General features: G+C 56.8%; 2 protein-coding genes across 6 annotated transcripts in view; both read right to left on the bottom strand.

Moving 5' to 3' along the window:
- The window catches only part of FES (FES proto-oncogene, tyrosine kinase), a 17,309-nt gene extending 4,241 nt beyond the window's left edge, over positions 1–13,068 (bottom strand). Inside the window, exons 1-18 of one of the 4 annotated variants that reach the window (XM_011948267.1) lie at positions 12,936–13,068; positions 12,223–12,444; positions 11,898–12,071; positions 10,103–10,199; positions 9,790–9,973; positions 7,167–7,304; positions 6,974–7,093; positions 6,648–6,770; positions 6,334–6,520; positions 6,128–6,211; positions 5,419–5,628; positions 4,936–5,058; positions 4,503–4,556; positions 3,804–3,922; positions 3,434–3,528; positions 3,214–3,337; positions 2,818–2,975; positions 2,579–2,701 (exon numbers count right to left, since the gene is read on the bottom strand). In XM_011948267.1, the coding sequence (XP_011803657.1) occupies positions 2,579–2,701; positions 2,818–2,975; positions 3,214–3,337; positions 3,434–3,528; positions 3,804–3,922; positions 4,503–4,556; positions 4,936–5,058; positions 5,419–5,628; positions 6,128–6,211; positions 6,334–6,520; positions 6,648–6,770; positions 6,974–7,093; positions 7,167–7,304; positions 9,790–9,973; positions 10,103–10,199; positions 11,898–12,071; positions 12,223–12,435 (2,326 nt within the window). In that variant the 5' untranslated portion in view covers positions 12,436–12,444; positions 12,936–13,068. Of the gene's footprint in view, positions 1–2,578; positions 2,702–2,817; positions 2,976–3,213; positions 3,338–3,433; positions 3,529–3,803; positions 3,923–4,502; positions 4,557–4,935; positions 5,113–5,418; positions 5,629–6,127; positions 6,212–6,333; positions 6,521–6,647; positions 6,771–6,973; positions 7,094–7,166; positions 7,305–9,789; positions 9,974–10,102; positions 10,200–11,897; positions 12,072–12,222; positions 12,445–12,840 lie in introns of all 4 variants that reach the window. The other 3 variants (XM_011948268.1, XM_011948266.1, XM_011948269.1) reach the window with 3 other exon arrangements.
- Positions 13,069–14,026: 958 nt separating this feature from the next.
- FURIN (furin (paired basic amino acid cleaving enzyme)) overlaps positions 14,027–25,265 on the bottom strand; it is a 15,181-nt gene continuing 3,942 nt past the window's right edge. The window contains exons 1-16 of one of the 2 annotated variants that reach the window (XM_011948265.1): positions 24,330–24,550; positions 21,555–21,890; positions 21,092–21,190; positions 20,888–20,983; positions 20,420–20,548; positions 20,233–20,309; positions 19,828–19,916; positions 19,146–19,318; positions 18,499–18,711; positions 17,931–18,031; positions 17,707–17,810; positions 17,499–17,616; positions 17,212–17,391; positions 16,677–16,801; positions 16,453–16,563; positions 14,027–16,207 (exon numbers count right to left, since the gene is read on the bottom strand). In XM_011948265.1, the coding sequence (XP_011803655.1) occupies positions 15,615–16,207; positions 16,453–16,563; positions 16,677–16,801; positions 17,212–17,391; positions 17,499–17,616; positions 17,707–17,810; positions 17,931–18,031; positions 18,499–18,711; positions 19,146–19,318; positions 19,828–19,916; positions 20,233–20,309; positions 20,420–20,548; positions 20,888–20,983; positions 21,092–21,190; positions 21,555–21,731 (2,385 nt within the window). In that variant the 5' untranslated portion in view covers positions 21,732–21,890; positions 24,330–24,550 and the 3' untranslated portion in view covers positions 14,027–15,614. Of the gene's footprint in view, positions 16,208–16,452; positions 16,564–16,676; positions 16,802–17,211; positions 17,392–17,498; positions 17,617–17,706; positions 17,811–17,930; positions 18,032–18,498; positions 18,712–19,145; positions 19,319–19,827; positions 19,917–20,232; positions 20,310–20,419; positions 20,549–20,887; positions 20,984–21,091; positions 21,191–21,554; positions 21,891–24,329; positions 24,551–25,265 lie in introns of those variants that run through there. The other variant, XM_011948264.1, reaches the window with a different exon arrangement.

Raw genomic sequence — 25,265 nt, 5'->3', positions numbered from 1 at the left:
GGTTCAGGCCATTCTCCCGCCTCAGCCTCCCAAGTAGCTGGGACTACAGGCGCCCGCCACCACACCTGGCTATTTTTTTTTTTGTATTTTTAGTAGAGATGGGGTTTCACCGTGTTAACCAGGATGGTCTCGATCTCCTGACCTCGTGATCCTCTCATCTCGGCCTCCCAAAGTGCTGGAATTACAGGCGTGAGCCACCGAACCCAGCCAAAATAAAAAGTTTTTAAAAGTACTAGTGTTCACCAAAACCAACCCTGAGAAATTATGGTATAAATTGATTTTAAGTACAACTGAGGTTTAATAATGTATTTCATTTTCTTAACATTGGGAAATAAAAATATTCCTTTATTTTTACTAGACAAAACTCTTCTTGAACATTTTACTACTTATGTAAATAGAATGTCTAGCACATCACTGAGATGCAATACATTCTAGTCCCCTTTTCTATCTCTTTCTTCAATTTAGAAAACAAAATTGCTGAGTGTTTATTTAGAAACACTATTTTATTTAACCAAAAAGTTACTGTTTAAAAGTTGGAGAGCTGCATGAAAACTTGCTCCCTTTCCACAGCAGGTAGAAAAGATGGAAAAATGCCTTTAATACTTGGTTATGAAGTCTTTCTAGGGCAGCAGGAGCTGACACTGTGCAATGGCCAGTGTTCTGCTATATAACTGTGTTAATTAAATAATAGATAAGAAAGCTTGTGATAATGTTGTATTTTAAGCAACTAAAATGACCTCATAAATTTGCAGGGTGTGGAATAAATATGTATATAACTGATACGAGATCAAAAGAAATTACAGTTTAGACGGAAATTGGGAACATAAAATACAGAAGTGGAGCTGCCATTCACGGGTGCAAGTGATACCGTCCACCACTGAAACACACATGTGCACACACTTGTGTTCCCCTCCTCCTCAGCAATCCACCAGCTTTAGGATTTGCCAGCAGTGATGGGCAAATGATCACTAATGGGCTTAAACCAAATCAACAGCACTTAAAGAGGGAGCAGCCCAAGTGGCTTGTGGGTCAGTCTGGGGAATATGGCACTGCCAAACTGTGTGTGTGGTAGGGGAATGAGAGGTAATGCTGCTGCTTCTTGAAAAATCTAGGCTTCCAGGCTCTTGACCGTCAGTATTTATACCCCAAGGTGAGTCACAACAACCTGTATTTCTGAGGGGACCACGATGAAAACCCCATGTCAGGTCAAATGAGGCAGAGGATGTTGTGTACCCAAGCTGGGCCTAGAGCAGTCAGGAAAACAATAAAGTGGAAAATTGCTCCTAGAGGGGATACAAAGCCAAGGGAGCTGCCCTGACTAGCAGGGATTCGGGTTCAAGATAAACAGTTGCCCATCCAAGGCACCAGTATCAGAAATATTCCATCCCTTCCTTTGGAAGGAATAAGACTTTCCTTGCTAATGTTCATGATGTAAATGGCATTATTTTACTCTGTGCTGTTAGGGCTCCTGAGGAGGCCAACCTAAGATCTAAATGTAGCTAGAAGAAAGCAGATTTTAGATCAAAATCTAAAAGTGATAAGAGTTGGCTAAAGATAGATTTTGCTGCCTCAGGGCATAGTGAGTTCATTCTGGGAATGTTTGAAGCAGAAGTGAAATGCTTCTTCTTCTAATGGAAATGCCTCCATTTGGTAGCAAAGGTGTGGAAGGGAATCCAACATACTTGGAGAAGCTCAAAGGACTCTCCTCAAAGCAAAGCTCCTTTTTTTTTTTTTTTTTTTGAGTCACAGGCTTGTGCCACCACACCTGGCTAATTTTTTGTAGTTTTAGTAGAGACAGGGTTTTGCCATGTTGGCCACGCTAGTCTCAAACTCCTAGACTCAAATGATCCACACTCCTCAGCCTCTCAAAGTGTTGAAATTACAGGCGTGAGCCACTGCGCCCGAGTTTTTTTCTTTTTTGAGTCAAAGTCTCTCTCTGTCACCCAGGTTGGAGTGCAGTGGCATGATCTCAGCTCACTGCAACCTCTGCCTCCCATGCTCCAGTGATCCTCCCGCCTCAGCCTCCCGAGTAGCAGGGACTACAGGCACATGTCACCACACCCAGCTACTTTTTGTGTTTTTTGTTTTTTTTTGAGATGGAGTTTTGCTCTTGTCGCCCAGGCTGGAGTGCAGTGGCACGATCTCAGCTCACTGCAGCGTCTGCCTCCTGGGTTCAAGCAATTCTCCCATCTCAGCCTCCCAAATAGCTGGGATTATAGGCACGTGCCACCATACCTGGCTAAATTTTGTATTTTTAGTAGAGACGGGGTTTCACCATGTTGGTCAGGCCTCCCAAAGTGCTGGGATTACAGGTGTGAGCCACCGCGCCCAGCCTATTTTTGTATTTTTGGTACAGATGGAGTTTCACTGTGTTGTCCAGGCTGATCTCGAACTCCTGGGATCAAGTGATCCACCCAGCTCAGCCTCCCAAAGTGCTGGGATGACAGGCATGAGCCACTGGCCAGGTTATTCTTATTCTGCCTGGTGGGAAGGTTGGCATTAAGGGATTTTGAAGAGTCTGGCTGCAGCATCTGGAAGAGGGTGCAGCCTGAGGCTGCTGTCATCACAGGGTGCTTACCCTTCTCCACGAACTCCCGTGTCTGCTGATTGCTAAGGTTGGGATAGGGGGAGGCCCCCAGGCTGAAGGTCTCCCAGAGCAAGATGCCAAAGCTCCACACGTCGCTCTCGGAGGAGTAGCGGCCTGCAGAGGAGGCCAGGCAGCATGAGCAGACCCTCCCTGGGACCAGAGCGAGGCAGGAAGCAGGACCCAGGCCTTGCCTCTGGCCATGCAGTCCAGGGTGGACAGGGACTAGGTACCGTAGTTAAGGGCCTCAGGTGCGGTCCACTTCACAGGGACTTGTCTGAGGCCCCCTGAGGCCGCGTAGACCCCATCAGCTTCCTCTCGGGACATCCCAAAGTCACTGATCTTCAGGACATTCTTCTCTGTCACAAGGCAGTTCCGAGCAGCCAGGTCCCTGGGTGAGACAGGCCAGGGGCTCATTTGGCCAACAGTTGCCTGCCCAGCCCTGGCTGAACACTCTGGAAAAGCCAAGGACAAAAGCTGCTCCCAGCTCCGGGCACCCCTGTCTACCGGAGAGGCCCACTCCCCCTCTGGAGCTGATGCCTGATAGTCCGGCAGGGGCCCTAGAGGTATAGGTACTTCTTGACTCTGGTCGGAGGTGTTGGCAGGGCCCGTGGCCACCACCCACTCACCGATGTATGCAGCACTTGCTCTCCAGATACTCCATGCCAGCAGCTGCATCCCCCACCATCTGCAGCAGAGTCTTCACCCGCAGGCGGGCCCCCTCCGTGCGGAGGAAGGTCAGGAAGTCGCCCCCTGCAGGTGGGGAGGACCCATGCTGAGCCTCCTGCAGTAGGGGTGCCACCTGGCCAGGCTGCGTGCCCTACCTGGAGTTCAGCACCCCACGCTCACCCTGCACGAGCTCCATGACGATGTAGATGGGCTGCTTCTGGGTGCAGACACCAATGAGACGCACGATGTTGGGGTGGCTGTACTGCTTCAGGATCCTGGAGGGCACTGCTGCTCAGACTCCATGTGGCCAGGCCCATCTCCCCAGGGCCCCTCAGGGATGATGGGAGAAGAGCTTGGCCTCCAAGGCCGGCAGACCCGGACGTGTGATCTGGGGCAGCCTCTACCCCTCAGCACTATAAGGGGGTACTACCCGCAATGGGGGGACCTCGAGGATTAAACGCCACCACAGAGGTCAAGCACTTTACACTGTGCCATGCAGTGTAACCTCTGTGTATGCGGGACCCGTGGAGATCATTAGTTTATCACCCACCTCGCTTCCTGTAGAAACTTGGACTTGAGGTCAGGTGGGAGCGTCTCTCGACAAGACTTCACTGCCACCAGGGTGTTGTCGGCTCGCAGGCGTCCGCTGAATACTTCGCCAAAGTTCCCCTGAAACGGTCTTGGGCTCCTACCACGGCCTTCCCAGTCCCACAATTCTCTTCTCTGCTCCCCACCCATTCTTTACTCAGCCCCCGTGCTCGGACACCTCACACAGGCTCTCTGGGAGTTTGTCCCTCGCTGGGGAACCTAGAGAGCACACGGGGCAGGCAGGGAAAGTTGCCTCCAACGTGCCACCCTCCCTGACAGAAGTGACATGGAAATGCAAAAATCACTCTCCCTTGGGTTTGAAAAGCATTCTGATTTTTAGGAAAGTGATTTCTTCCCTAAATAGGTATCTTATGGTTTACAGTAACAGAGTGTCTCCCTGTGTGCATACAAGAGCTCGAGGGGGGCGGCCTGGGTGGGGGTAATGAGGTCAGGGTGCTGGCAGAGCTGTCTGCTGGGAGTTTTCAGGGTAGGTACTATCCCGTTTCCTGGAGGACGGTGTGTGGTGGGGGCTGGGTAGGGAGTTGGGGTACAAGTGGGGAATCAGATGGGGCATGGAGGTCTCTGGGTGGTAGCACAGGGGGCCCAGGCGTGACTCGCGAGAAGCCGCCAGCAACAAGGAGACCAGCAGAGGTGCACTCACCCGTCCAATCTGCTCGCCCAAAACCAGGTCCTCATGGTTCAGCACCCACTTGTCCTGGGGAAGAGAGGAGTTAGGGGATCATAAGTCTGAAGAAAAGGGGTGCTGGGCCCTTAGAAGGGCTATGTCCACCATTTCTTGACGCCTCCATATGTGACCAGGGGTGGGACCACACAGGAGCACAGTGAAATGATACAGGGTCCAGGCAGGTACCCTGACCAGGTAAGCACCAGCTTGGTATGTACAGCCCATGGTGTAGGAGTGGCCCTAACATTCCAAACCTAGAGCAAGGCTGGCCCCGAGGGTCACTCACTCTGCACCTTGTATGTACATGGAAGGCCTGGAAAGCCCTTTCTGCTCAGACGCTGGGTGGGCCTGACCCACACTCCCCAAGCCCTGCCACAGGTGGCATGGGCCGGGCTGGGTGCAGGCTCACCTTGGGCACAGCCCTGTGCAGGAGGACACCGCTCTTCTTGGTGAGGGGCTGCTGGGTGCTCAGTAGGTGGTCGATGAGCAAGGGAATGCTGGGAAAGCCTTCCCCTTCCAGTCGGTACAGGTTCTGCAGGGCAGGGGACCCAGGGTCAACAGCCTCCATTCTGAGGGGGCCTGAGCCCTGGGAGGGGAAAGGGAGAGCAGCAGGGGAGAAATGGCCTGCCCAGGACCAGGGGCAGAGAGACCTCCAGAAAAGATGCCATCTGATAGCGCATGACATCCTGCTGCCCCACCAGGAAGGACTCACACTTAAGCCTCTATTTTGTTGCAGGGACTGGGTGGTCTCTGTGGCCCCTTCCCGCCAGCCCTGCTAGGGAGGCATTCAACACCTGACAGCTACCCCCTACCCTGAAAGGTCATTCCCCTTGGAGAAGGGAAGGGCGGGGACGAGTGAGGCCTGGAAGGCTCAGATCCCAGCCCCACTCACATCCAAGGACTGGATGATGAAGTGCCGGGGCAGACCATCCCACAGCACTGACAGCACGTACTCCTGCTTGCCCTGGCTCTCCCGCACCAGGAAGTCCCCCGAGTGCACCAGCAGCTCAGCCACCTCTGCCCTTGGGATGGCCCCGTGGTACCACAGCTGCTCATGCAGGGGCTTCTGCACCTCCGGAACAAGCTGCAGCGGTGGAGGGAGCTGGGCAAGGGAGGATCGAGGAGGAGTCACTCAACCAGCTTGTTGAAGAGGCCATGGGGGCAGCCAGGGGTCTCTCTCTCCCCTCTATATGCCCTCAGCCCTCACAACCACAGAGTGGCATGCAGAGCCATCCACAGGCCCCTGGAGTGGGCAGTGGACTGGCCCAGGCTCATGCTGGGCAGAGCTGGGAAGGGAAGCCCAGGCAGGAAGACCCCAAACCAAGCTGGTGCCTCCTCCTCCAGGCCACAGGCCCCCAACCACTCCTGGCACAGGGAGAGCCATGGAATAGTCAAGGTTGCTGGTCCCTTTAGCACACAGGGGCAATGGAGAGGGAGGGGTCACAGAGGTGGCAGGGTCTGGGGACATGTGCAGCCTGGAATCCCAGGGAAGAGAGGAACTTCCCAATAAAAGCAGCCTGGACAGAGCCTCCTCTCTAGGACATCCCAGTGACTAAACTTGAAACACAACAATAAGGGGGTCCAGGCTGGGCATCACTCACCGAGAACTTGGGGCGGAAGATTCCTGAGATGTGGCTCTTAAGGATCTCCAGTGTGGGCGTCCTTCCCCCCTCTCGCTCCTGCTCCTGAGGCCAGGGACAGACGTCAGCGGGTGGCCAGGCTTAGGGAGGGGGAGGGCGAAAATGAGGAGCACAGCCCCAGGTGGGCAGGCCGGTGGCGGGGCAGTGGCGCGGGCTGGGCAGCTCACCGAGGACGATGTGGAGTGGCGGTCATCCTGCAGGAGCAGCACGGGCGGGGGCTCGCCGGGGCCCAGCTGCTCCAGCTTGGTCTGTAGCAACTCCTGCTGGGCCTGCAGCTTGGCCTGGTTGCACCGTGCTACCTGCAGCCCCTGCAGTGCTTCCTGCAGCGCCTGCCTCTTGCCCAGCAGCTGCACCCTGCAGGCAGGGGCGGGTGGGAGGGTGGGTGACAAAGGGCTCAGTCTGTGGCGGGTAGCCAGCAGCAGGTAGGGTAGGTAGGAGGGAGGGAGGCCCAAGAGGCTGCTGCAGGCAGGGGCCTACTCACCGCCCCCGGGGGTGGGTGTTCTCCTCTTCATTCTGGAGCTCCTGTTGCAGCTGTGTAACCATCTCCTGCCGCCTGAACACCATCTCGGTGGCCACAGCCAGCTCATCTGTCACTGAGGTCAGCCTGCACCCAAGAGAAGGGCAGCATTAGAGCCAAGCCCTCCTGCCCCCTCAACCCACGTCCAGTGCATCCCTGTAGAGCCAAGCAAGCCCAGCCACCTGGTGACAGCTCTGTGTGGGCAGTGTCCACGACCTAGCCCTGCCTACATAAACACCCATGATCTGCTGGGAGCCCTGCCACGGCCCAGGTGCGAAGCCACCACCCACGTGTGCTGCACGCTCTCCACAGTCAGCTCGTTCAGCTGGAGCTCCCCAGGCTCCAATGGTTCACCCTCCTCAAGCAGTGACTCATCGAATGTGACACAGGGTGGGACGTCAGGTGCAGACCTGTGGGGGACAGCGCCCCATCAGTGGACAGGCCGGCAGCCCTGGGCCCGGCAGGAGCAAGAACGGGACTTACCCATACTGTCGAAGGAAGCCTTGGTACTCAGCCTCAGGCTGGATGCGGGCAGCAGCTGCAGCCATCTCCCGGTGAATGGCCACCACCTCATCCTGCACCAGGCTGCTAATCTCCAGGTATTCCTGCAGGATCTCCTTCCTGCCCCCCAGATGGGATCCCCAGTCAGGGAGGCCTCAGGCTGGGCAAGGCTGGGCAGTTCAGGCCTAGGACTCTGGGTTTGGAGTCAGGGCTGGGGTTGATCCCCGCCTAACTTGGTGCTAGCCATGCCACTCTAGGCAAATTATTTAATTGCTCCCTAATTTTCTATTTCCTGATATGTATAAGAGGGACACTGGCAGTTGTAATAAGGATCCAGTGGGCTGGGCACAGTGGCTCATGCCTGTAATACCAACACTGGGAGGTCGAGGCGGGTGGATTGCCTGAGGTCAGGAGTTTGAGACCAGCCTGGCTAACATGGTGAAACCCCGTCTCTACTGAAAAAAACAAATACAAAAATTAGCCAGGCATGGTGGCACATGCCTGTAGTCCCAGCTACTTGGCTACTTGGGAGGCTGAGGCAGGAGAACTGTTTAAACCCGGGAGGTGGGGGTTGCAGTGAGCCAAGATCGCACCACCGCACTCCAGCCTGGGTGACAGAGTGAGACACCATCTCAAAAGAAGGGATCTAATTGGGATCCTGTGTGCAGAGTGTCTGCTGTACAGGGAGTGCTCAGTAAACATGAGCTACAGTCATCCCTGGCCTGGTTAGTTAGCTCTGCATACCCACTACCAAATAAGCCATCAACATGCTGCCCACCCCCATCCATATCTCCCAGCCCAGGCACCTACCCTGGGCCCCAACCTCATGTACTCACTCAGCTACTCAAAATGTCCCATTGGCTAGCTCTAAGACACCCCAACCTCTCCAGTTGAAAATTGAGGCCAGGCACAGTGGCTCATGCCTGTAATCCCAGCACTTTGGGAGGCTGAGGTGGGTAGATCATGAGGTCAAGAGATCGAGACCAGCCTGGCCAACATGGTGAAACCCCATCTCTACTAAAAATACAAATATTAGCTGAACGTGGTGGCATGCGCCTGTAATCCCAGCTACTCGGGAGGCTGAGGCAGGAGAATCGCTTGAGCCCGGGGGGTGGAGGTTGCAGTGAGCCAAGATTGCGCCACTGCACGCCAGCCTGGCGAAAGAGTGAGACTACATCTCTAAATGAATGAATGAATGAACGAACGAACGGCTACCCTAGTATCCTAAACCTCTTCCTCCTACAGCCTTCCCTACATAAGTTAACAGCCACTCCATCTTCCAGCTGCTCCAGGCCAAACCCACAGAGTTACCCCGACTCCTCTATTTCACGCTCCACTTCCAATCCATAGGGAAATCCCACCGGCTCCACCTTCAAATTAGCCCCAGGATATTTGAATAACCACTTCTCACCTCCATTGCTACCTCCCCGTCCTAGTGGCCAAAAGTTTGGATATGGATTACTGCAAGAGCCTGCTCTCTGGCCTCCCAGCTTCTGTCCTTGTCCTCTGAAGTCTATTCGCAGCACAGCAGCCAGAGAGGCCTTATTAAAACAGAGGTCAGGGCTGGGCATGGTGGCTCATGCCTGTAATCCCAGCACTTTGGGAGACAGAGGCAGGCAGATCACTTTGAACCCAGAAGTTAGAGACCAGCCTGGGTAACATGGTGAAACCCCATCTCTACTAAAAATACAAAAATTAGCTGGGTGTGGTGGTGCATGCCCATAGTTCCAGCTACTTGGGAGGCTGAGGCAGGGGAATCGCTTGAACCTGGGAGGGGGAGGAGGAGGTTGCAGTAAGCCGAGATCATGCCACTGCACTCCAGCCTGGGCAACAGAGAGAGACCTGACTCAAAAAAAAAATTAAAACAAAATGAAACAAAAAAACAAGAGGTCAGATCATGCCATTCTTGTTCGCCCAGAGCCAAAGTCCTCACCATGGCCCTGCTGAACCCTCCATCACCCAGTAGCCCTTGACGCCTGACTCCTCTAGCCTCGTGTATGACTCTCCCCCTCCCTCACTCTCAGAGGCACCACTGGTTCCTGGCTATTAGTCCCTGGTACTCTTCTACCTCAGGGCCTGTGTACTAGCTGTCCTCTTTTCTGGAATGGTCTTTCTCCAAATAGCCCCAGGATTCACTCCTGTGCCCCTTTCAGGGGCCTCTTTGAATGTCACCTCTCAAGAGGCTTTTCCAGACCACTCTGTGGACAACTGTCACCTCCTCCCTTGCCTCCGTGCTCTCAGGTCCCAATCCACTTCTCTTACTTTATTTTTCTCCATGGCTCTTAGTGCTCCTCACATCCTCACTCCACCAACACGAAAGATCCCTGAGGATAGATGTTTTTGTCTACCATTGTTCTCTGCTATAATCCAGAGCCCGGCACAGTGCTCAATGAATGTAATAAAACCCTGGAATAATGGGACCCTGGAACAGTGTAATTTGGAGGTAAGTTGCCTGTTTCCAGTCCTTGGCCCAGGTCCCATTCTCTTGTGGTTACATGGCCAGCACTTTCCCAGCAATGGATTTTCTGGGTCCTGCCTCTGGGCCTGATGGCTGGGCTTAGGGCTGCTCAAGGGTGGGGGCCAGGGGACGGGGCTGCAGGCTTACAGGATGCAAGCCATCTCCTCATGCAGGTCCTGCAGTGACCGCAGCAGGCCGGGCAGCAGGAGCTGGTGGTGGTGCTGGTGGTGTAGCTGTGCAGCCCGCACGCCCAGCACATAGCGGTTGTGGTGAGCAAAGAGCTTCCACAGGCTGCGCACATACTTGTCCTTGGCCTTGTCACGGTCCTTGTCTGCCAGATGGGGGGCAAGGGGTATAGATGACTTCATGGAGGCCCAGGCAGCCCCCACTCTCTGGGTACCCAAGGACAGGTCACCACTGGCTTCGGATTCCCTCCCTGCCAGCAAGGGAAGCCACGAACCTTTGCTGGCCTCCTGGTACTTGCGCTTGGCTTGGGCACTGTCCCGTGCCAGGGCTCGGTACTGGCTCTTCAGCTTCTCAATGTCCTGGCTGTGAGTCTAGGGAGAGAGGAGAAGCCAGCATGGGGCAGCAGGTCCCCAACTGTGGAAGATTCTTGCCTGGGGTGAAGCCCTGGAAAGGTCCTGTCGTCAGGCAAGGAGCACCTGGAGACTTCTGGGAAAGCTGGCTGCTAGTGTGAGAGTCAAAGATCAGAGGGCCTGTTAAAGACAGGCTCCTTGGGGAGGCAAAGAGGTAAACTACAGGCTACAACGGTCCCTCCTTGGACTGAGAATGGTAGCCTGATGGCAGGCAGGGCCAGTTGCAGGTGTGTGCGGCCTATGCAGTCACACGGGGCTCTACATGTAAAAGGGCCCTGTGCTTGGTTTCATGCTCCATTATTACCACCTTGAAATTCTTTTTTTTTTTTTTTTTTTGAGACGGAGTCTCGCTCTGTCGCCCAGGCTGGAGTGCAGTGGCCAGATCTCAGCTCACTGCAAGCTCCGCCTCCCGGGTTCACGCCATTCTCCTGCCTCAGCCTCCGGAGTAGCTGGGACTACAGGCGCCCGCCACCTCGCCCGGCTAGTTTTTTTTTGTATTTTTAGTAGAGACAGGGTTTCACCGTGTTAGCCAGGATGGTCTCGATCTCCTGACCTCGTGATCCGCCCGTCTCGGCCTCCCAAAGTGCTAGGATTACAGGCTTGAGCCACCGCGCCCGGCCCCACCTTGAAATTCTTAACAATCTTTTAACAAAGACCCCCACAATTTCATTTTGCACTGGGTCCTGCAAATTATGTTCTTGGCAGTAGGAATAGATGACAGCCCGAGATCAGTGTTCTCGTCCCCGTTCTCCTGTTTATGTGCTGGGATATATTGGGCAAGGGCCCAACCTCAGTTTCCCCATCTGTAACTGAGCTAAATTCCTCGACTAGATCAGTCTTTTTCTTAAAGAGCCAGATAGTAAATAAATATTTTAGGCTTGTAGGCCATATAGTCTCCGTCACAATTACTCAACTCTGTCATTGTAGTCACAGACAATATGAAAACAAAGGGGCATAGCTGTGTTCCAGCAAAACTTTATAAAAATGGGCCCACCCTTGAATTAGATGATCTTTTGGGGAGAGGAATGGGGCCAGGGTGGCCACCAGGGGCCGCTGTGGGTCCATGGCTAGGCTGGGCTCTGCACTTGAGGAAGGGGTGTGGTGCAGGGAGGGTGACCAGCACACTGAATGGGGGCACTAGCTCCCAGATAAATAGCCAGCTCCAAATCACACAGCCTCTAGACCGAGGAGCTTGGTGGGATTCAAACCTAGGCAGGCTGACTTCACGGCCCAAGTCCTTGACCTTCAGGAGGCCATGCTGCTGCCCAGTCTCTGGGGCCCTGAGAGGAGCCTGCCTAAGTGGAAGGCAAACAGACTGACCCTCATTCCTCTCCCTGACTCTCAGAACCCAGAGTCAGATGGCACAGTGCGGAGGCGAGTACCGATTCTGAGCTTCTCCCAGGCAAATGACCGGTCACTCATCCTTACATTCCCAGCACTTTGCCCAGGCACAGAAAAAGCACAGAGAGGCCTTGCTGCAAGCCAGCCAGCCCAACGTAGGGGAGGAAGAGAGGAAGCTGCATCAAGGTTAGAGCAAGCCAGGCCTGCGGTCAGGGACTTCCACTTCCCCAGTGAATCCAGTGCCTCTTATGCAAAACAACCCCTTGGAGGCTCAAAATTTAGATAGAAATGACTGAAGCCCCATTGCTGCCCGCTCACCTTGGTGAGCTCCTGCTGCAGCTGCTGCCACTGCTCGCTGTAGGTCTTGCGAAGCTGCTGCCGTTCCCGGATGAGCAGGCTCAACTTGCTTAGGGGCCCTGAGTTCAGATCCTCTGCGTGCTGCCGCAGCAACCGGCTCAGGCCCTCAGTTTGGCTGGTGATCTCCACCCAGGACTATACAGCACAGATGGGGAGGTAGGGAGGAGGGGACAATGGCTCCCAAGGCTGGGCCTGCCAAATCTCCAACCACTGCCCCAGAGGGCCCCGGGAGAGGAAGGAGAAGGCAGTTACAGCCAGCACCCACAAGAGTCCCATGGAGACCCACCTGGCTGATGGGGCTGTTGGGGCTGATGCCCCGGTTCTGGCCCCCACTGTCCTGCACGGACATGTGGTGAAGCAGTCCTGCATACTCCCTGTCACTCTTGACCCGTTGGGCCATCCACTTTCTCATGCCCTCCAGTAGACGAAGCTCGGCCTCCTGCATCTGCTGCAGGACCCCGTGGCCCTGGGGGGTGCACAGCTCCGAAGAGAAGCCCATAGTGCTGTCCTGGGGACAGAAAGGGGGCCATCCCTGGGGGCAAGGCAGCAGCTGGAGATGGAGGCATGGGAAGAGGAGACTGGAGATTATAGGGTCAGGATGGGCTACAGACAGGGAGGAGGTGGGGTCCTGCCTCTCTCACAGGCAGCCATGGGTACCTAGCAGCAGCCTGGCCTGGGGACTGGCCCTCATTGCTTCCTTAGTGTCAGGGTTGCCTCCCCCGTTCGGGAACAGGAGCCAACCTGGAGCCTCTCTCCCCAGGCCCTTCCACCCACCGCCCCTTACAAGGACACCCTTGCCCAGGTCCTCGACAGGCCAAGGCTGCCCCAGTTGAAGCCTCAGGCTGCCACGGCCTGAGCCCTGCTCCTGCGGCCATCCCCGCCCTTCCGCGGCCCTTACCCCCACCTGGGTGGGTCTCCGGCCCTCGGAACGCCTGCTCTGCCCCTGCCTGCCGCGCACTCTGCTCCTACCGCTCCTCCAGGCCCCGGGGCTAGAGTTACCCGCGCGGGCAGCTGCTCCTGGGGCGGCCTCGGACCGACTCAGGCCCGGTGCCGACCCCGGCCAGTTCCTGATTCCGCGCTTCCTCCTCCCGCGGTTTCAGTTGGCCCAGGCCCCGGGGCGGGCCTGTGGAGGGGAAGGGGCGGGCGGGACCGGCCCGACAGCCCCGACGCCTGCCAGCCCCCCTGCTCCGAGCTGGGCCGCAGCCTCCAGCCGGCCGCACGGCCACGGAAACGGAAGGGAGGAGGGGGCCGGCAAAGAATGGCCCAGCCGAGAGCCGCCTGCGCCCCGCAGCCCCCAGGGCCCGACAGCGCCCCGGGAACACCGGGAAGGGGTGCAAGGTGGGGGTCAGGAGGGGGGGCGCAGGGTGAGGCCCCAGGCAGATGCTGGGCCCAGGGAAGCCCAGGGTGTCCCGGGGGAACTGAGGGGAGGTGCGCAGCCCTAGCACCAGGCCAGGGGCACCGCAGAAGAGGAAGAGTGGTCCCAGCCCTCCCCACCTCACGGAATTCCCTAAGGAGAGGCTCAGGCGCCAGCTTCCATTTGAATAAAATTTCCAAGTAAATATCCCGAACAGAGGCTGCTTCTCAGGGACAGGTCCTAGTGGCTCTGTCCCCATCCTCCTACCCCCAAGGCAGGGGCTTCCTGTCCCAAGGGAGACCTGGAGCAATCAAGGGGCAGGGGTTGGGGAGTGGAGATGTGTGGAGTTTTCCATTTGGGACTCAGGCTCCTCACAGCAAGTCATCTCGCTTCAGTCCGGCCCCCACCTTAGGCCTCAGCCCTATAGCCCGCAGCGGCCAGGTCACTTCAGCCAAGGAAGACACAATAGGCCCAGTTCTTCACACTGCTGGAAACCAGGACTTTGGGAGTGAAGTGCTCAGCTCCTGAGGACCAGGGGTCACCAGCCCCATCCCAGGGGGCTGGCCTCCAGCCACAGTCTCCTTCCACTAGGGGCTGGCACATCCTCCCGCCCCTTGGAGGACTTTGGCCTTCTGACTGGGGCCCACATCCAGGCAGGCAGGCCACTGTGTGTGTCTAACTGGCCCCCATCCTCAGCTGCGATGCAGGAGCAATGGTACCACACTGGAGACTGGGCCTGGTTTGCATAGTCTGCACGTTTAATCACTTTAAAACCTCTAACATTATCTCGTGTCCATTAAATAGAACCAACAATGCTGGGCCTGTTTAAATTACAAGAAAAAAATCACTGTGCACCAACCCAGTATCTTACAAAACCAGCCGGGCTGGCCACATGGGTAGGGGGATGGGAGAGGAGGGGGCACCCCTGGGCAGGTGGCTGGGTACCAGGAATGGCTAGGGGAGAGAAAGAAAAGGGGGCTCCCAGATGGGAGGGGACTGATTGTCCTAATGGGAGGGGTGCAAAAGGCACGTCAGAAGAGGAGGTTTGAGGGGGGCATGACAGGTCAGTGCTTTCTCCACCAGGGCACAGTGTTGGAGGGGGCTAAGTGCCACCACCTGCCTACCCCTGGCACTTGGAGAGCCAGTGACCTATGAGCCCCTGGCATGGTGAGCCCCACTTGAAACACAGATGTCAGCCTGCCCCTCCCACTGGGACCCCCTTTCCTTGAGCCCGCCTGGCTGGCCTGCCTCTTCAGGACTTGGGGCTCAACTATTCCTCACTCCTCAGCAACATGCTGCAGCCCCCACACCTCAGGGCCAGGGCAGCCAGGAAGGAGCAGGGCGGACGGTGGGTGTGAGAAGGTGGGTAGTCCAGCTGCTACCCCCATTAAAAATACAAAAACAAATCATCAGCATCTAAAGTGAAATAATCACAAAGTGAAAATATATCCTCAAACAGCCCCTGAGATCCCCACAGGGGAAAGCAGCATTGGGTGGGAGGCCAGAGAGGCTGGCTGGGCCACTGCCCCTCCCCACCACCCACCCAGGGGCTCCAGGTCTGTGAGTGCCAACAGCCCAGGCAGCCCGGGCTCAGAAAACAGGGACTTGGGCCCTGACAGAAGAGGCAGGTGCAAAAGAGGGGAGGATGGTCAGGACACCAGCACAGGCTTCAGCCAGAATTTCAGCCTTGGCTGCGCCAGCCTGGTGGCCAGTGGTGGTGGAGGCACGGAGCACAGGGGTGGGTCATGGGACACAGGCCACAGGCCAACATGCCACTTGCACACCTGGAGGCACCTGCCTTGCCTTGGTCCCTTTGTATGATGGCTGCTGCCGCCAAGACTCACCAGAGCTGGGGGACAAGGTGGAGGGTGCAGAAGCCCTTGGAGAGGTGGCCTCCTCCCTCAGATACCTCCTAGGCCAGCCCCCGACTGCCTGGATGGGACCATTATTGCTTTAGAGGGACAGGGAAGGGCAAGAGCTGCGGCCTGGGTCAGGAATCCCAACAAGCAAAGGCTGCCCCTCTTCACTCCGCAGGAACTCTGGCTGGGGCCGGGGCCTGGGCCTGGGCAAGCTGCCCTAAAGGTTTCACTCCTTTCTCCACATGGAGGGGGTGCTGAGGGTGGGGTATGGCCCTCCCCGCACCCCAGCTGGTCCTGGGCCCACCTCAGGTGGCCAGATGGGCCCGAGGGTAGGAAGGGAAGTAGTCTCCACCCCTCTTGCCTCCCAGCTGGGGTCCAAACCCAGTCCCAAGATAAAAAAATACTTTGGTGAATTAAAAAGTGCCCAAGGAGGGGATTGGCTTGAGGGGGTGGGCAGTGGGCTCATCAGAGGGCGCTCTGGTCTTTGATAAAGGCGGTCCTCTCGCCCCGGCCCTCATCCTCTTCTGAGTCAGATGGGCACTCCTCCTGCCAGGCTTCAGGGGGCAGCCCCTTGTAGGAGATGAGGCCACGGTCCATGGTATACACCTTCACCCCCCGGAAGCTAAAGCCAGAGCGCAGCTGCAGGACCAGGAAGACAGTGACGAAGACCAGCACGATGAAGGCGCAGCTGAGGCCGGCCACCACCTCAGGCAGGTGTGAGGGCAGCAGCCCTGCCCGCAGCCGCGGCCCCGCCTCCATCTCTGGGGGCAGCCGGGGTGGCTGCTGCTGTGGTGGGGACTCTCGGCTGCTCTGGCTTTGCCGGGAGCAAGTCTGCTCCACAGGGTCCAAGGAGGCATGGCTGGGGCAGCTGAGGCAGTCTGTCGGGGCCGGCCCCTGGCATGTGGCACATGAGGCGTGGCAGGGGGCGCAGACGCTGGCCCGGATGGTCTCCACATCATTCTCGGTGCTATAGTGTGTATCGAGGACTTGGGGGGCGAAGCCTGGAGGGCAGTGCTGGACACAGCTCTTCTGGTGCAGGGAGAAGCCTTCCTCGCACACTGCCGGCATGGGAGAGAGGGCAAGTGTGTGTCAGCTAAACAGACTGTAGCCCCAGGACCATAGCAGCCCCAAGCCAAGTCACCACATCCCCAAGATCCCCCAGCCCCAGGACTGTGGTCATCCCAAGAGCCCCAGGGGCCCTAGGTCTCTTGAGACTTTTTTCTCTTAGAGCTGGGCTTCAGGACAGGCACCCGCCATCCCCCCAGACTCTGGTCCCCAAAGCCCAACAGCATCCACTGCTTACCCACACAGGCCTGACTGGACGTGAGGGTCTTGCAGCCACTGCTTTCTGGAGGTATGGGCAGCCCCTCAGGGGCAGTGCCATAGAGTACGAGGGTGAACTTTGTCAGTGTCCCTGTTGCAGAGCGGTGAGGAGGCAAGAGTTGGACAGTGCTGGCACCACGCCCAGTGCCCTAGATCCTGCCAGCCCTCCACCTCGTACCCCTACCCCTCAAGTGCCCCCAGTACCATAGTTGTTGGCTTCGCTGGTGTTTTCAATCTCTAGGACCCACTCGCCAGAGGGATCCTCATCCCAGGAATGAGTTGTCATGAAGGCCCAGTCATTAAACCCATCTGCGGAGTAGTCATGTGGCCTGGGGAGGGGAGTGCATACAGCCCTGAGGCCTCTGGGGGACCCCAAGCTAGGGACATCTAACCCACAGCACATGGGGCACACACCCTTCCCCCACGCAGACCAACCCCATGGGGCCAGAAGTGCCTGCTGGCTTGTTTCCCAGCGAGCCAGACATGCTCAACCGGGGGATTCTAGAAAGATACCCAGGCACTGCACAAGGTGGGGCACACTACTGACATTAAATAGGTGCAAGCCAGGGATTCCTGCAACACGGGACAGTCCCACAGGACAAAACTGTCCCTCCCAAAATGCCAAGAGTGCCCCACTGAGTAGCACTCAGTGCCCCCTGGGCCGTGTGAGCGAGCAAAGGCAAGCACGTGGGCTGTGAGAGGAGGCGATGGGCAGGGCGGGCAGGGACAGAGCAAGCACCTGGCTGCCAGCAGGGTGGAGCGGGTGCCCATGGGGCTGACCAGGTGGATGGCCAGGTCGCCACGGCGATTATAGGACAGGGTGAGCCGCGCCTGAGCGTGCTCCAGCCGAGTGATGTGGTTGGGCTCGCCCAGGCACGCAGTCACGGTCTTCCGCACCTCGAGCCGTTTCCCGATGTCTCTGTGCAGGAGAGCATCATGATGGTCAGCCTGGCCCAGAGGGACCAGCAGGCACCCCCTGCAACTCTGGTCCCACTGGCCCCCTCCCAGCCTGGGTCCAGCCCTCACTTGGGCTCCATGAGGATGTCGATGATGCACTTCCGCTGGGGGCCCACTGTGGTCCAATTCTGGGCCAGGGCCACCATGGCGCCTGCATCCAAAAGCCCGTAGCCATACGAGTGGCTCACTGTGGAAACGGAAGGTGAGGTCAGCTGTGAGGCACAGAGTGCCTTCCACCTAACTCCACATCCAGCCTGCCGGGCCAGCCTGTCCTCACCTTTCCGGCCCACACCATTGGTGGCCCAGTCATTGGCGTTGAGGTGGGCTGGCTTCGAGGTCTGTACCACCAGGTGCTGCATGTCCCGCCACGTGAGGTTCTTACTGCAAAGAAGGAAGGGAGAGGTCAGGGATCAGTCTTTTTTGGGAGCAGCTGGAGACTAAGGGCTGCCCTACAGAGAGTGCTGGTAGGGACAGGGTTGCCCCTGGCCCCCACCCACTTACTTGGCCTCCAGGGTGAGAGCAATGATGCCAGCTGCTAAGGGGGCAGAGGCTGAGGTGCCCGTGTGAGACTCCGTGCACTTCTGCCGCAAGTCAGTCGTCACCTGCCAGGAAGATAATCATATTGGGGCCTATGATGGGTGGAGGGGGCTAGAGGAGTCACCTGCCTACCCTCCCTCTGCATACAGGCCCTGGGCACCACAGATGGTATGAGAAGCCAGGGCCAAGACCCCTGGGTCCCAGCTGCTGCCCTGCTAACTTGCTGTGGACAGGCTAACGATGAGCCCCTCCTGGGCCTCATTTTCCAAAGGAATAAGGGGGTTCAACTAGCAGTTGGAGATGAATAAGAACAACATATGTTTTTAGGGAGACACTAGGCTTTTCAAAGGCTTCAGAGATGGCTCCACCGCCTCCAAGAACTCAGAGAGCCCCAGAGTTCACGTTCCATGATGCCTGAGCCACCATCACCCAGCCACATGGGGGTGGAGGCAGACAGCCTCCAAAAGAGGGTGCTGGGCAAAGCCAGCCAGCAGCCCCATTTCCCCAGCCCCCAAGCCCAGGTAAGACTCACGATCTGCTTCTCATTCTGGTTGCCACTGCTGTAGGTCGTGGCCAGTGTGGATGAGCAGGCCTCACTGTACCAGGGCACGTTGCCAAACTGTGTAGCGCTGCTGATGGACAGCGTGTAGATACTGTTGGTGTAGCCGTCGCAGTTGCAGCTGTCATGTTCCCGGCCCCCGTTCCCCGAGGCCCAGACAAAGATGGAGCCCAGCCCCCCTCGGCCCTGTGGACAGAGTGGGCTGGGGTCATTCAAGATTGGGACTTGAGGGAGGGTTGGCAGGAGGACACTGCTGGAGAACTGGGAAGGCTGGGGCCTCATTCTCTGGGAACCTCCTGTCCCCTGTGAGATCCCTGGTGGATCAAGTGTGTATCCAAATATGTCTATCTAGACACACAAAAAAATCAGACCAGAAGACCAAGGCGGGAGGATTGCTTGAGGCCAGGAGTTCAAGACCAGCCTGGGTAACATAGCAAGACCTCATCTCTAAAAAAAATTTGTTTTTTAATTAGCCAAGTGCAAGTGGTATATGCACTTTACTTTTCTTTTGTCCCTTAATGTTTCAATAAAGATGCTTTGTGTAAAGTTAAACATGAGAATAAATAAACCAAAAAAAACACCCAGCCTACCCCCATGGGCTGGACCGATCCCCACCTCACCTGGCTAACCCCACGGAAGAAGGCCTCCTCAGCAAGGCGGGCTGGCCCATCCACTGTCTTGCCATCATCCTCGGGGCCCCAGCTAGCACTGTAGATGTGGATGTGGTTGGGGTTCAGGCCCAGCGAGCGTGCCTCCACTGCATCTGTCACCTCGCCATCCAGCATGCGCACCCCTGGCCATGAAGAGGGGGCATGAAGATGGATGCTGCGTGGGTCCAGCTGTCGGGGCTCCCACCCCAAGGAGCACACCCAGCCCTGCACCCCAGGGGATGAGCAGGGGAGGGTGGAGGCTGACGCTGGGAAACCCCCAACTACCCGTTTGCCTCTGCCTTTCAAAGACAAGACCCAGCGAAGGGAAAAGAGAACACCTCCTGCCCCCAACCACACCTTCTGAACCAGAAAGAGTCTCCGGTTCCCAAAGGAGCCTGGTGATCAAGGATCTGCCACATGAGGACTCACAATGGGTCGTGAGGATTTCAGGAGACTCCTGCTAGGAAACCCTCACTCCACAGGGGTCCAACTCTTTCCATCTTTGACCCTTTGAGAACCCTCCATAGAACAGCCATGTGATCAAAGGATCCACAGTGGGAAAGTGGCAGGCATTAGCCAGACGGGAAGCGGGCAGGGAAAAATCCCACTGAAGGGCCCTCCCGAAGACAGGGTGGCCCAGGCCCACACTTACCTCCAATGCGGGCGTTGTAGGCCACACCTACACCACAGACACCATTGTTGGCCACCGCAGCCACTTCCCCCGCACACCGTGTGCCATGCCTGCCATGGCCAAGTGCATAGCATGAGTAGGACGAATAGGGTGAACAGGGCCCAGCAGATGTGGCCTGAGGAGCACGAGGGATCTGCACATCTGACACCCATCATCCCCTGAGTGCCCAGCCCCTGTCTCCCACACTCCACTGGGCCTGTGGCCATCTCCACTCTGACCAAGCCCTCCCTCAGAGCCCCCGGTGGGCCAGGACTGTGGAAAAAGCCTCACCCTTTTAGGCAGGGCACATCTCACCCAGGCTCAGCCCTGTTCCTCAGTAGAATAAAGGAGAAGGGAGGCAGAGGCCAGGAGCCTGCCACTTCTTACCTGTTGTCATTCATCTGTGTGTAACGAGGCTGGGGGTCAGGGTCCTGGTCATTGACATCAAAACTGGCCCCAGGATCCTAAGAAGGATTTGGCCACCATCAGAAGAAGGCTGCCCTCACTGATAGAACAGGACAGCCCCTAGACATACCTCACCACAGATCACGGCCTCCCTCCCCCACTTCCTCACATAATTGCCTGCCAAGTCCGGGTGGTTCTTCTCGATGCCATCGTCCAGAATGGAGACCACAATGCCGTGCCCTGTGTAGCCCTGCGCCCAGGCCTCCTTCACATTCAGGTCCCGCTGAGTGACACCAGACTGCGGAGACACCCACCCCATCACTTATGAGAGATGATTAGTTTTGTGAGGCTAGGGGCAACTTGAAGAATCCCCTTGCCACCCTAAAACCTCCTCCTCTACCCATCCCTGCTCCTGAAAGGCTGCCACTGGCTGTTTGGACTCCATGGGAATGTAGAGGACTCTGGGAGGGCCACCCCCAGGCTTGCTTATTAGGATGGGCCTGGAAGAGACTGCCCCGCAGGAGGAAAGGAAAAGAATCAGAGGAGGCCTCGAAGTCAGCCTCCTCTGTCCAAGAGCTCATGGTGGGTGGATGGTGCATCTGGGGAGGAGGTCCCAGCAGCCGAGAAGGCCGCATACCAGGTACCACTGCTGAGGAAACTTGGGGTCTGTGGGCTCCTGGTACAAATCCCGTTTAGTCCGTCGCTTTGCCACCTGCTGTTCCAGCCACTGTACCTGCAGGGGAGTGGAGGAGAGATGGTGTGGGTGGAGCAGGAGGCTAGAGGGACTCCTGAGAGCAGGAGGGGGAGGGTAGCAGCAGGAGGGGGCTGGGGCCACTCTCACTTGAGGCTCCCGCTGCAGCCGGCTGTGCCGCGGGCGGTGAGGCGACAGGGACCGCTTCGTCACTCCTCGATGCCAGAAGTGGTAATAGTCCCCGAAGATCTGCAATAAAGCAGGGAGACTGAGCTGGGCTTTCCATCTGTCAGTCCCCAGGGAGGCGGGGGACGGGGGTGGACAATGGCTTCACCAGAGGCTCGCCATAGTCAGGGGTGCGGGGCATCTGCTCCCTGTCCAGGACTCAGCAACATGCAGGGACCGTGAGGACTCACTCTCACTGGGATATGCTGCTCGCCTGAACCACCTGTGCTTTGCTCCTGGCCACCCAGAACATGCCAGCTACCCAGATGCCCCTGAGCAAACAAGGCCAACAGTTCCTGCTCCCTGGTACCAGAATCCCTGTCTTCTCTGGTCCCACCCCCTGGCAATGTCCTGTGCCTAGGCCAGCAGTCCAGGTAAGAACACCTACCTGGCCCAGGTTGAGGAACCCATGCTTCCGTGCCACGCTGTTGGCCACCGCTGGGCCTCCAGGGATACGCACAGCCCACGTGTTGGTGAAGACCTTCTGGCCCTGAGCATCAGCTGCTAGCAGGACCAAGGTTCCTGTTGCTGCTACCACCCATAGCAACCAGGACCTCAGCTCCATGGAGGGGACAGGTGGCTGGGATCCTGGAGCGCCCGTCTCCTTGGCCTGGTCACAGGGCCTCGGCTCCCAGGTGCCTGCTCACTGCCTGTGGCCCGGGGCTGACTGGTGGGGGCATGGGGACGAGATGGGCAGGGCTCGGGAGGGTGAGGAGTGCCGACTCTGAGAAGAATAAGAAGGGAAAAGGGGGGAGAGGGTCAGTTCCTCCCCTGCCATACACTAAAGCTGCCCTGCCCACCTCAAGTTTCAATTGGGGCCTGAAATGAGATCTGGGGGAGAAAGGTAAAAAAATAAGTACTCCCCAGAAGAAATCTAGCACCCGAGGCCAGTCAGATAGATGGACAGATGGATGCCCTCACAATCCCACCCAATCCTTTCTCCATGCAAGAATGTAAGAAGTGTAACAGAAGGGCCAGGCATGGTGGCTCACTCCTGTCATCCAGCACTTTGGAAGGCTGAGGCGGGTGGATCACCTGAGGTCAGGAGTTCGAGGCCAGCCTGGCCAATGTGGTGCAACCTCGTCTCTACTAAAAATACAAACATTAGCCAGGTGCTTGCAGTCCCAGCGACTCGGGAGGCTGAGGCACAAGAACTGCTTGAGTCTAGGAGGTGGAGGTTGCAGTGAGCCAAGATCGCGCCACTGCACTCCAGTCTGTGCAACAGAACGAGACTCCCTCTCAAAAAAAAAAAAGTGTAACAGAAGCAGCAGGATGAAGACTATCAAGCCCTGAGTCACTCAAAATCTGAAACAACAAATGAATAAATATTCAACTGATCAAGGTAAAAAAGATGCATTATAAAGCAGTATGTACACATAATCCCATTTTATTTTTTAAAAACTATTTATACATGTATATTTATACAAACCAAAACAAAATCTGGAAGGACACACGCTATAAAACCTTAACAGTGGTTCTCTCAAGATGGTGAGAATTACAAGTAATTGTTATTTTCTTCTTTGTGTCACTGTATTCTCCAAATTACCTAGGTACATTTTACATAGGAATAAGATGTTGGCTTTTCAAGGTTTTTAAATGAATGGCATCTATACAACTCACTAGGGTTTCCTAGTTCAGCAAAGCAGATTCAGCCATAGGGAGTTATTTGCAAAGCCCCACAGCTCCTAGGAAGAAAGAATGGGTGACCCTAGGTGGGATGGTACTTTTATGGGCCATGTCCTGAGGGGGTGTGGGGTGGCGATCACAGAAGCTTCACCTCCCTCTATGGCTGAGATGGCTCCTATCAGCAAAGTCAGGGGCCCAGGCTCGTTTTTACTGTTTCCTGGGGAACGCTGGGGCCGCCAAGCCCTGCCCTGCCTGGGCCTGGAGGCCCCCAGCTGCCCCTTTGCTTGCTCCACGCCCACCAGCCTTGCGTAATCCGAGCCCAGGCAGCCAGGGCAAACACTGGCTGCTGCGCCAGGAGCGCCAAGGTGAGGCTGAATCAATAGTCCGAGTGTTGTTTTTCCTCCTTCAGCAAACAGACGGCGGGACCTCTCTGCCCGGGGCCACATAACTGTCACATAGAGCCCCTAACTAGCCAGAAGCCAAGCCCCTGGAGGAAGGAGGGAAGCTGGGGGAGGTCCCAGCAGTGCTGCTGGGGGTATCCCGTATCAGTGCCAAGTTCCATTAGCAGCAGCAGGTCCCTGGATGCCCTTACCACTTCCATAGCCAAGGCCACTCTTTCCCGGATACCAAAAGGAAGGCACCCCAGCTCACGTAGGTCCTGGGGAGCTAGAGAGGCAGGCTCACCAAAGAGAACTCTTTGCTTCTCCAGAGGCTGCCCTTAGACACAACCGGCCTCCCTGACTGCTGCAGTCCCACCCTGCAGGCTGGGGGTACTCCACACACAATTCCTGGAGTATTTTCAGTTTGGACCAAAATAACCTGACAGCTGATGGCAGGAGACATCTACAATACAGCTCCTGCACATCCCTGTGGGCAGACTCCACAGGGCGCCAGGGCAGGCCTGGGAACCACAGCCCCATGGTGCCTTGGGTGGTTGGTTCCAGAAAGCTGGCCTGATCAATGGCTGGGCAGCTAGGCGTCCCAGCCCTAGGGGATGGAGGGACCTCCTCCCAAGTCCCTCATTTAACAGAGGATGTGGGACCCTGGGGGCAGAGCCACATAGGAACAGGGCCTCATCTCTCTTCTCCTGCCACCACAGCTGCCTCTTGGATCCAGATGTCATGCAACTATCCCCCTGCCCCCACCACCACCAACCACAGTGCTGTGAGTCCTGCTGGAGTCCCCAGATCGAGGCTGGGTTCATCTGGGTCTAGCCCAGATTCCAGCACACTGTAGATGGAGCCGCAGCTGCTTGGCGTTAAAAGTGATTAACCAACTATTTAATTACCTTGCAGCATTCGGAAAGAAAGCAGGCTTCAGGCGCAATTGAACAGTCCCCCCAAAGAAAGAGGGCCAGCCTCCCTCTATCCAACAACCCCACCCATGGTGAGGGGTGGGGATGGCTTCCAGAAAATGAGACCCCCACAGACGGCTCTGCCACAGCATGCGGGACAAGGGAGGATCCCCGAAAAGAGTAAGAACTGAAAACAATGAATGAATGGGTTTCTCCCCACCCCCATCCCAGACTCTGACTCACCCTCTAGTCCCAGTTTGTCTCAAACCTGGAGGCTTGCTGTATTTCTCATGATCTTGTTTCACATGGGACTCTGCTCCAGGCTGTGGCCAGAGAGAGCTGTGGGTGCTCTTCCTGGCTATGTTCTTGGGCACAGCCCTTTTCTCCAGCTCTAGAACCTCCCGACACAGAGAGCCACTCTGGGTCACTCAAACTGCGCCTTACCCCAGGACCCACTGCTGTTTCCCAGACACTGGGGGTCTGGCTCTGACACAGCCACAGAGCAGGCCACGGGAGGGCCACTCGGACACCCAATCAGTCTCTTCCTCTAGAAGAGACACCACGCGGGGTCCTGTTACCCGCCCTGAGAAGCTCCCGTGAAATTATCGCTCCCAGTCCCTGCCCACTATTTGCTGGATGATCTTAACAAGTCACTTCCTCTCCCTGGGCCTCAGTTTCCTTGGTGGTAAAAACTGCTAGACCAGCGGTTTTCAAACTTTTTTTTTAAAAGCCACAGAATCCTTTTTAAAATCAAATGCTCCAGTATAGGAAATAGTAAAAGGAGGGCTGCTCTGCTTGAGAAGAGGCCAGGCTTGGCCACTCTCCTATGCTGTGTCCACACCTGCTCAGCAGCCGCTCTCATCGGGCCACATCACCTGGGTTCCCCTCGCACTTCCCAAGTCAGAATAAGAATTCCAACACCCTCCGGTGGATGAGGGTCTGAACCCCAGGGACCATGGGGTAGAGGATGATGGGAAAGCGGGTTCTGACCAGACAAGTGACGGCCGTCAGACCTGTCTGGCAAGCAGGCCGCCCCTCGGTTCAGCCACCCCGCGGGGGCACAGGGGCCTCGGCCAGGCCGCGGCAGAAGGCAGCCCCGGGACCTACCTGCGCCGGCCGCCGGCGCCCGCGGATCCCGCACCTTAGTCCTCACCGCACAGGTGTGCGGGCGGGGGCGAG

Source organism: Colobus angolensis, unplaced genomic scaffold (genome assembly GCF_000951035.1).
Source record: "Colobus angolensis palliatus isolate OR3802 unplaced genomic scaffold, Cang.pa_1.0 Scaffold278, whole genome shotgun sequence".
NCBI classification, from domain to species: domain Eukaryota; kingdom Metazoa; phylum Chordata; class Mammalia; order Primates; family Cercopithecidae; genus Colobus; species Colobus angolensis.
The sequence above is the reverse complement of the archived record's forward strand: the minus strand, read 5'-3'. Positions and strand labels throughout refer to the sequence as shown.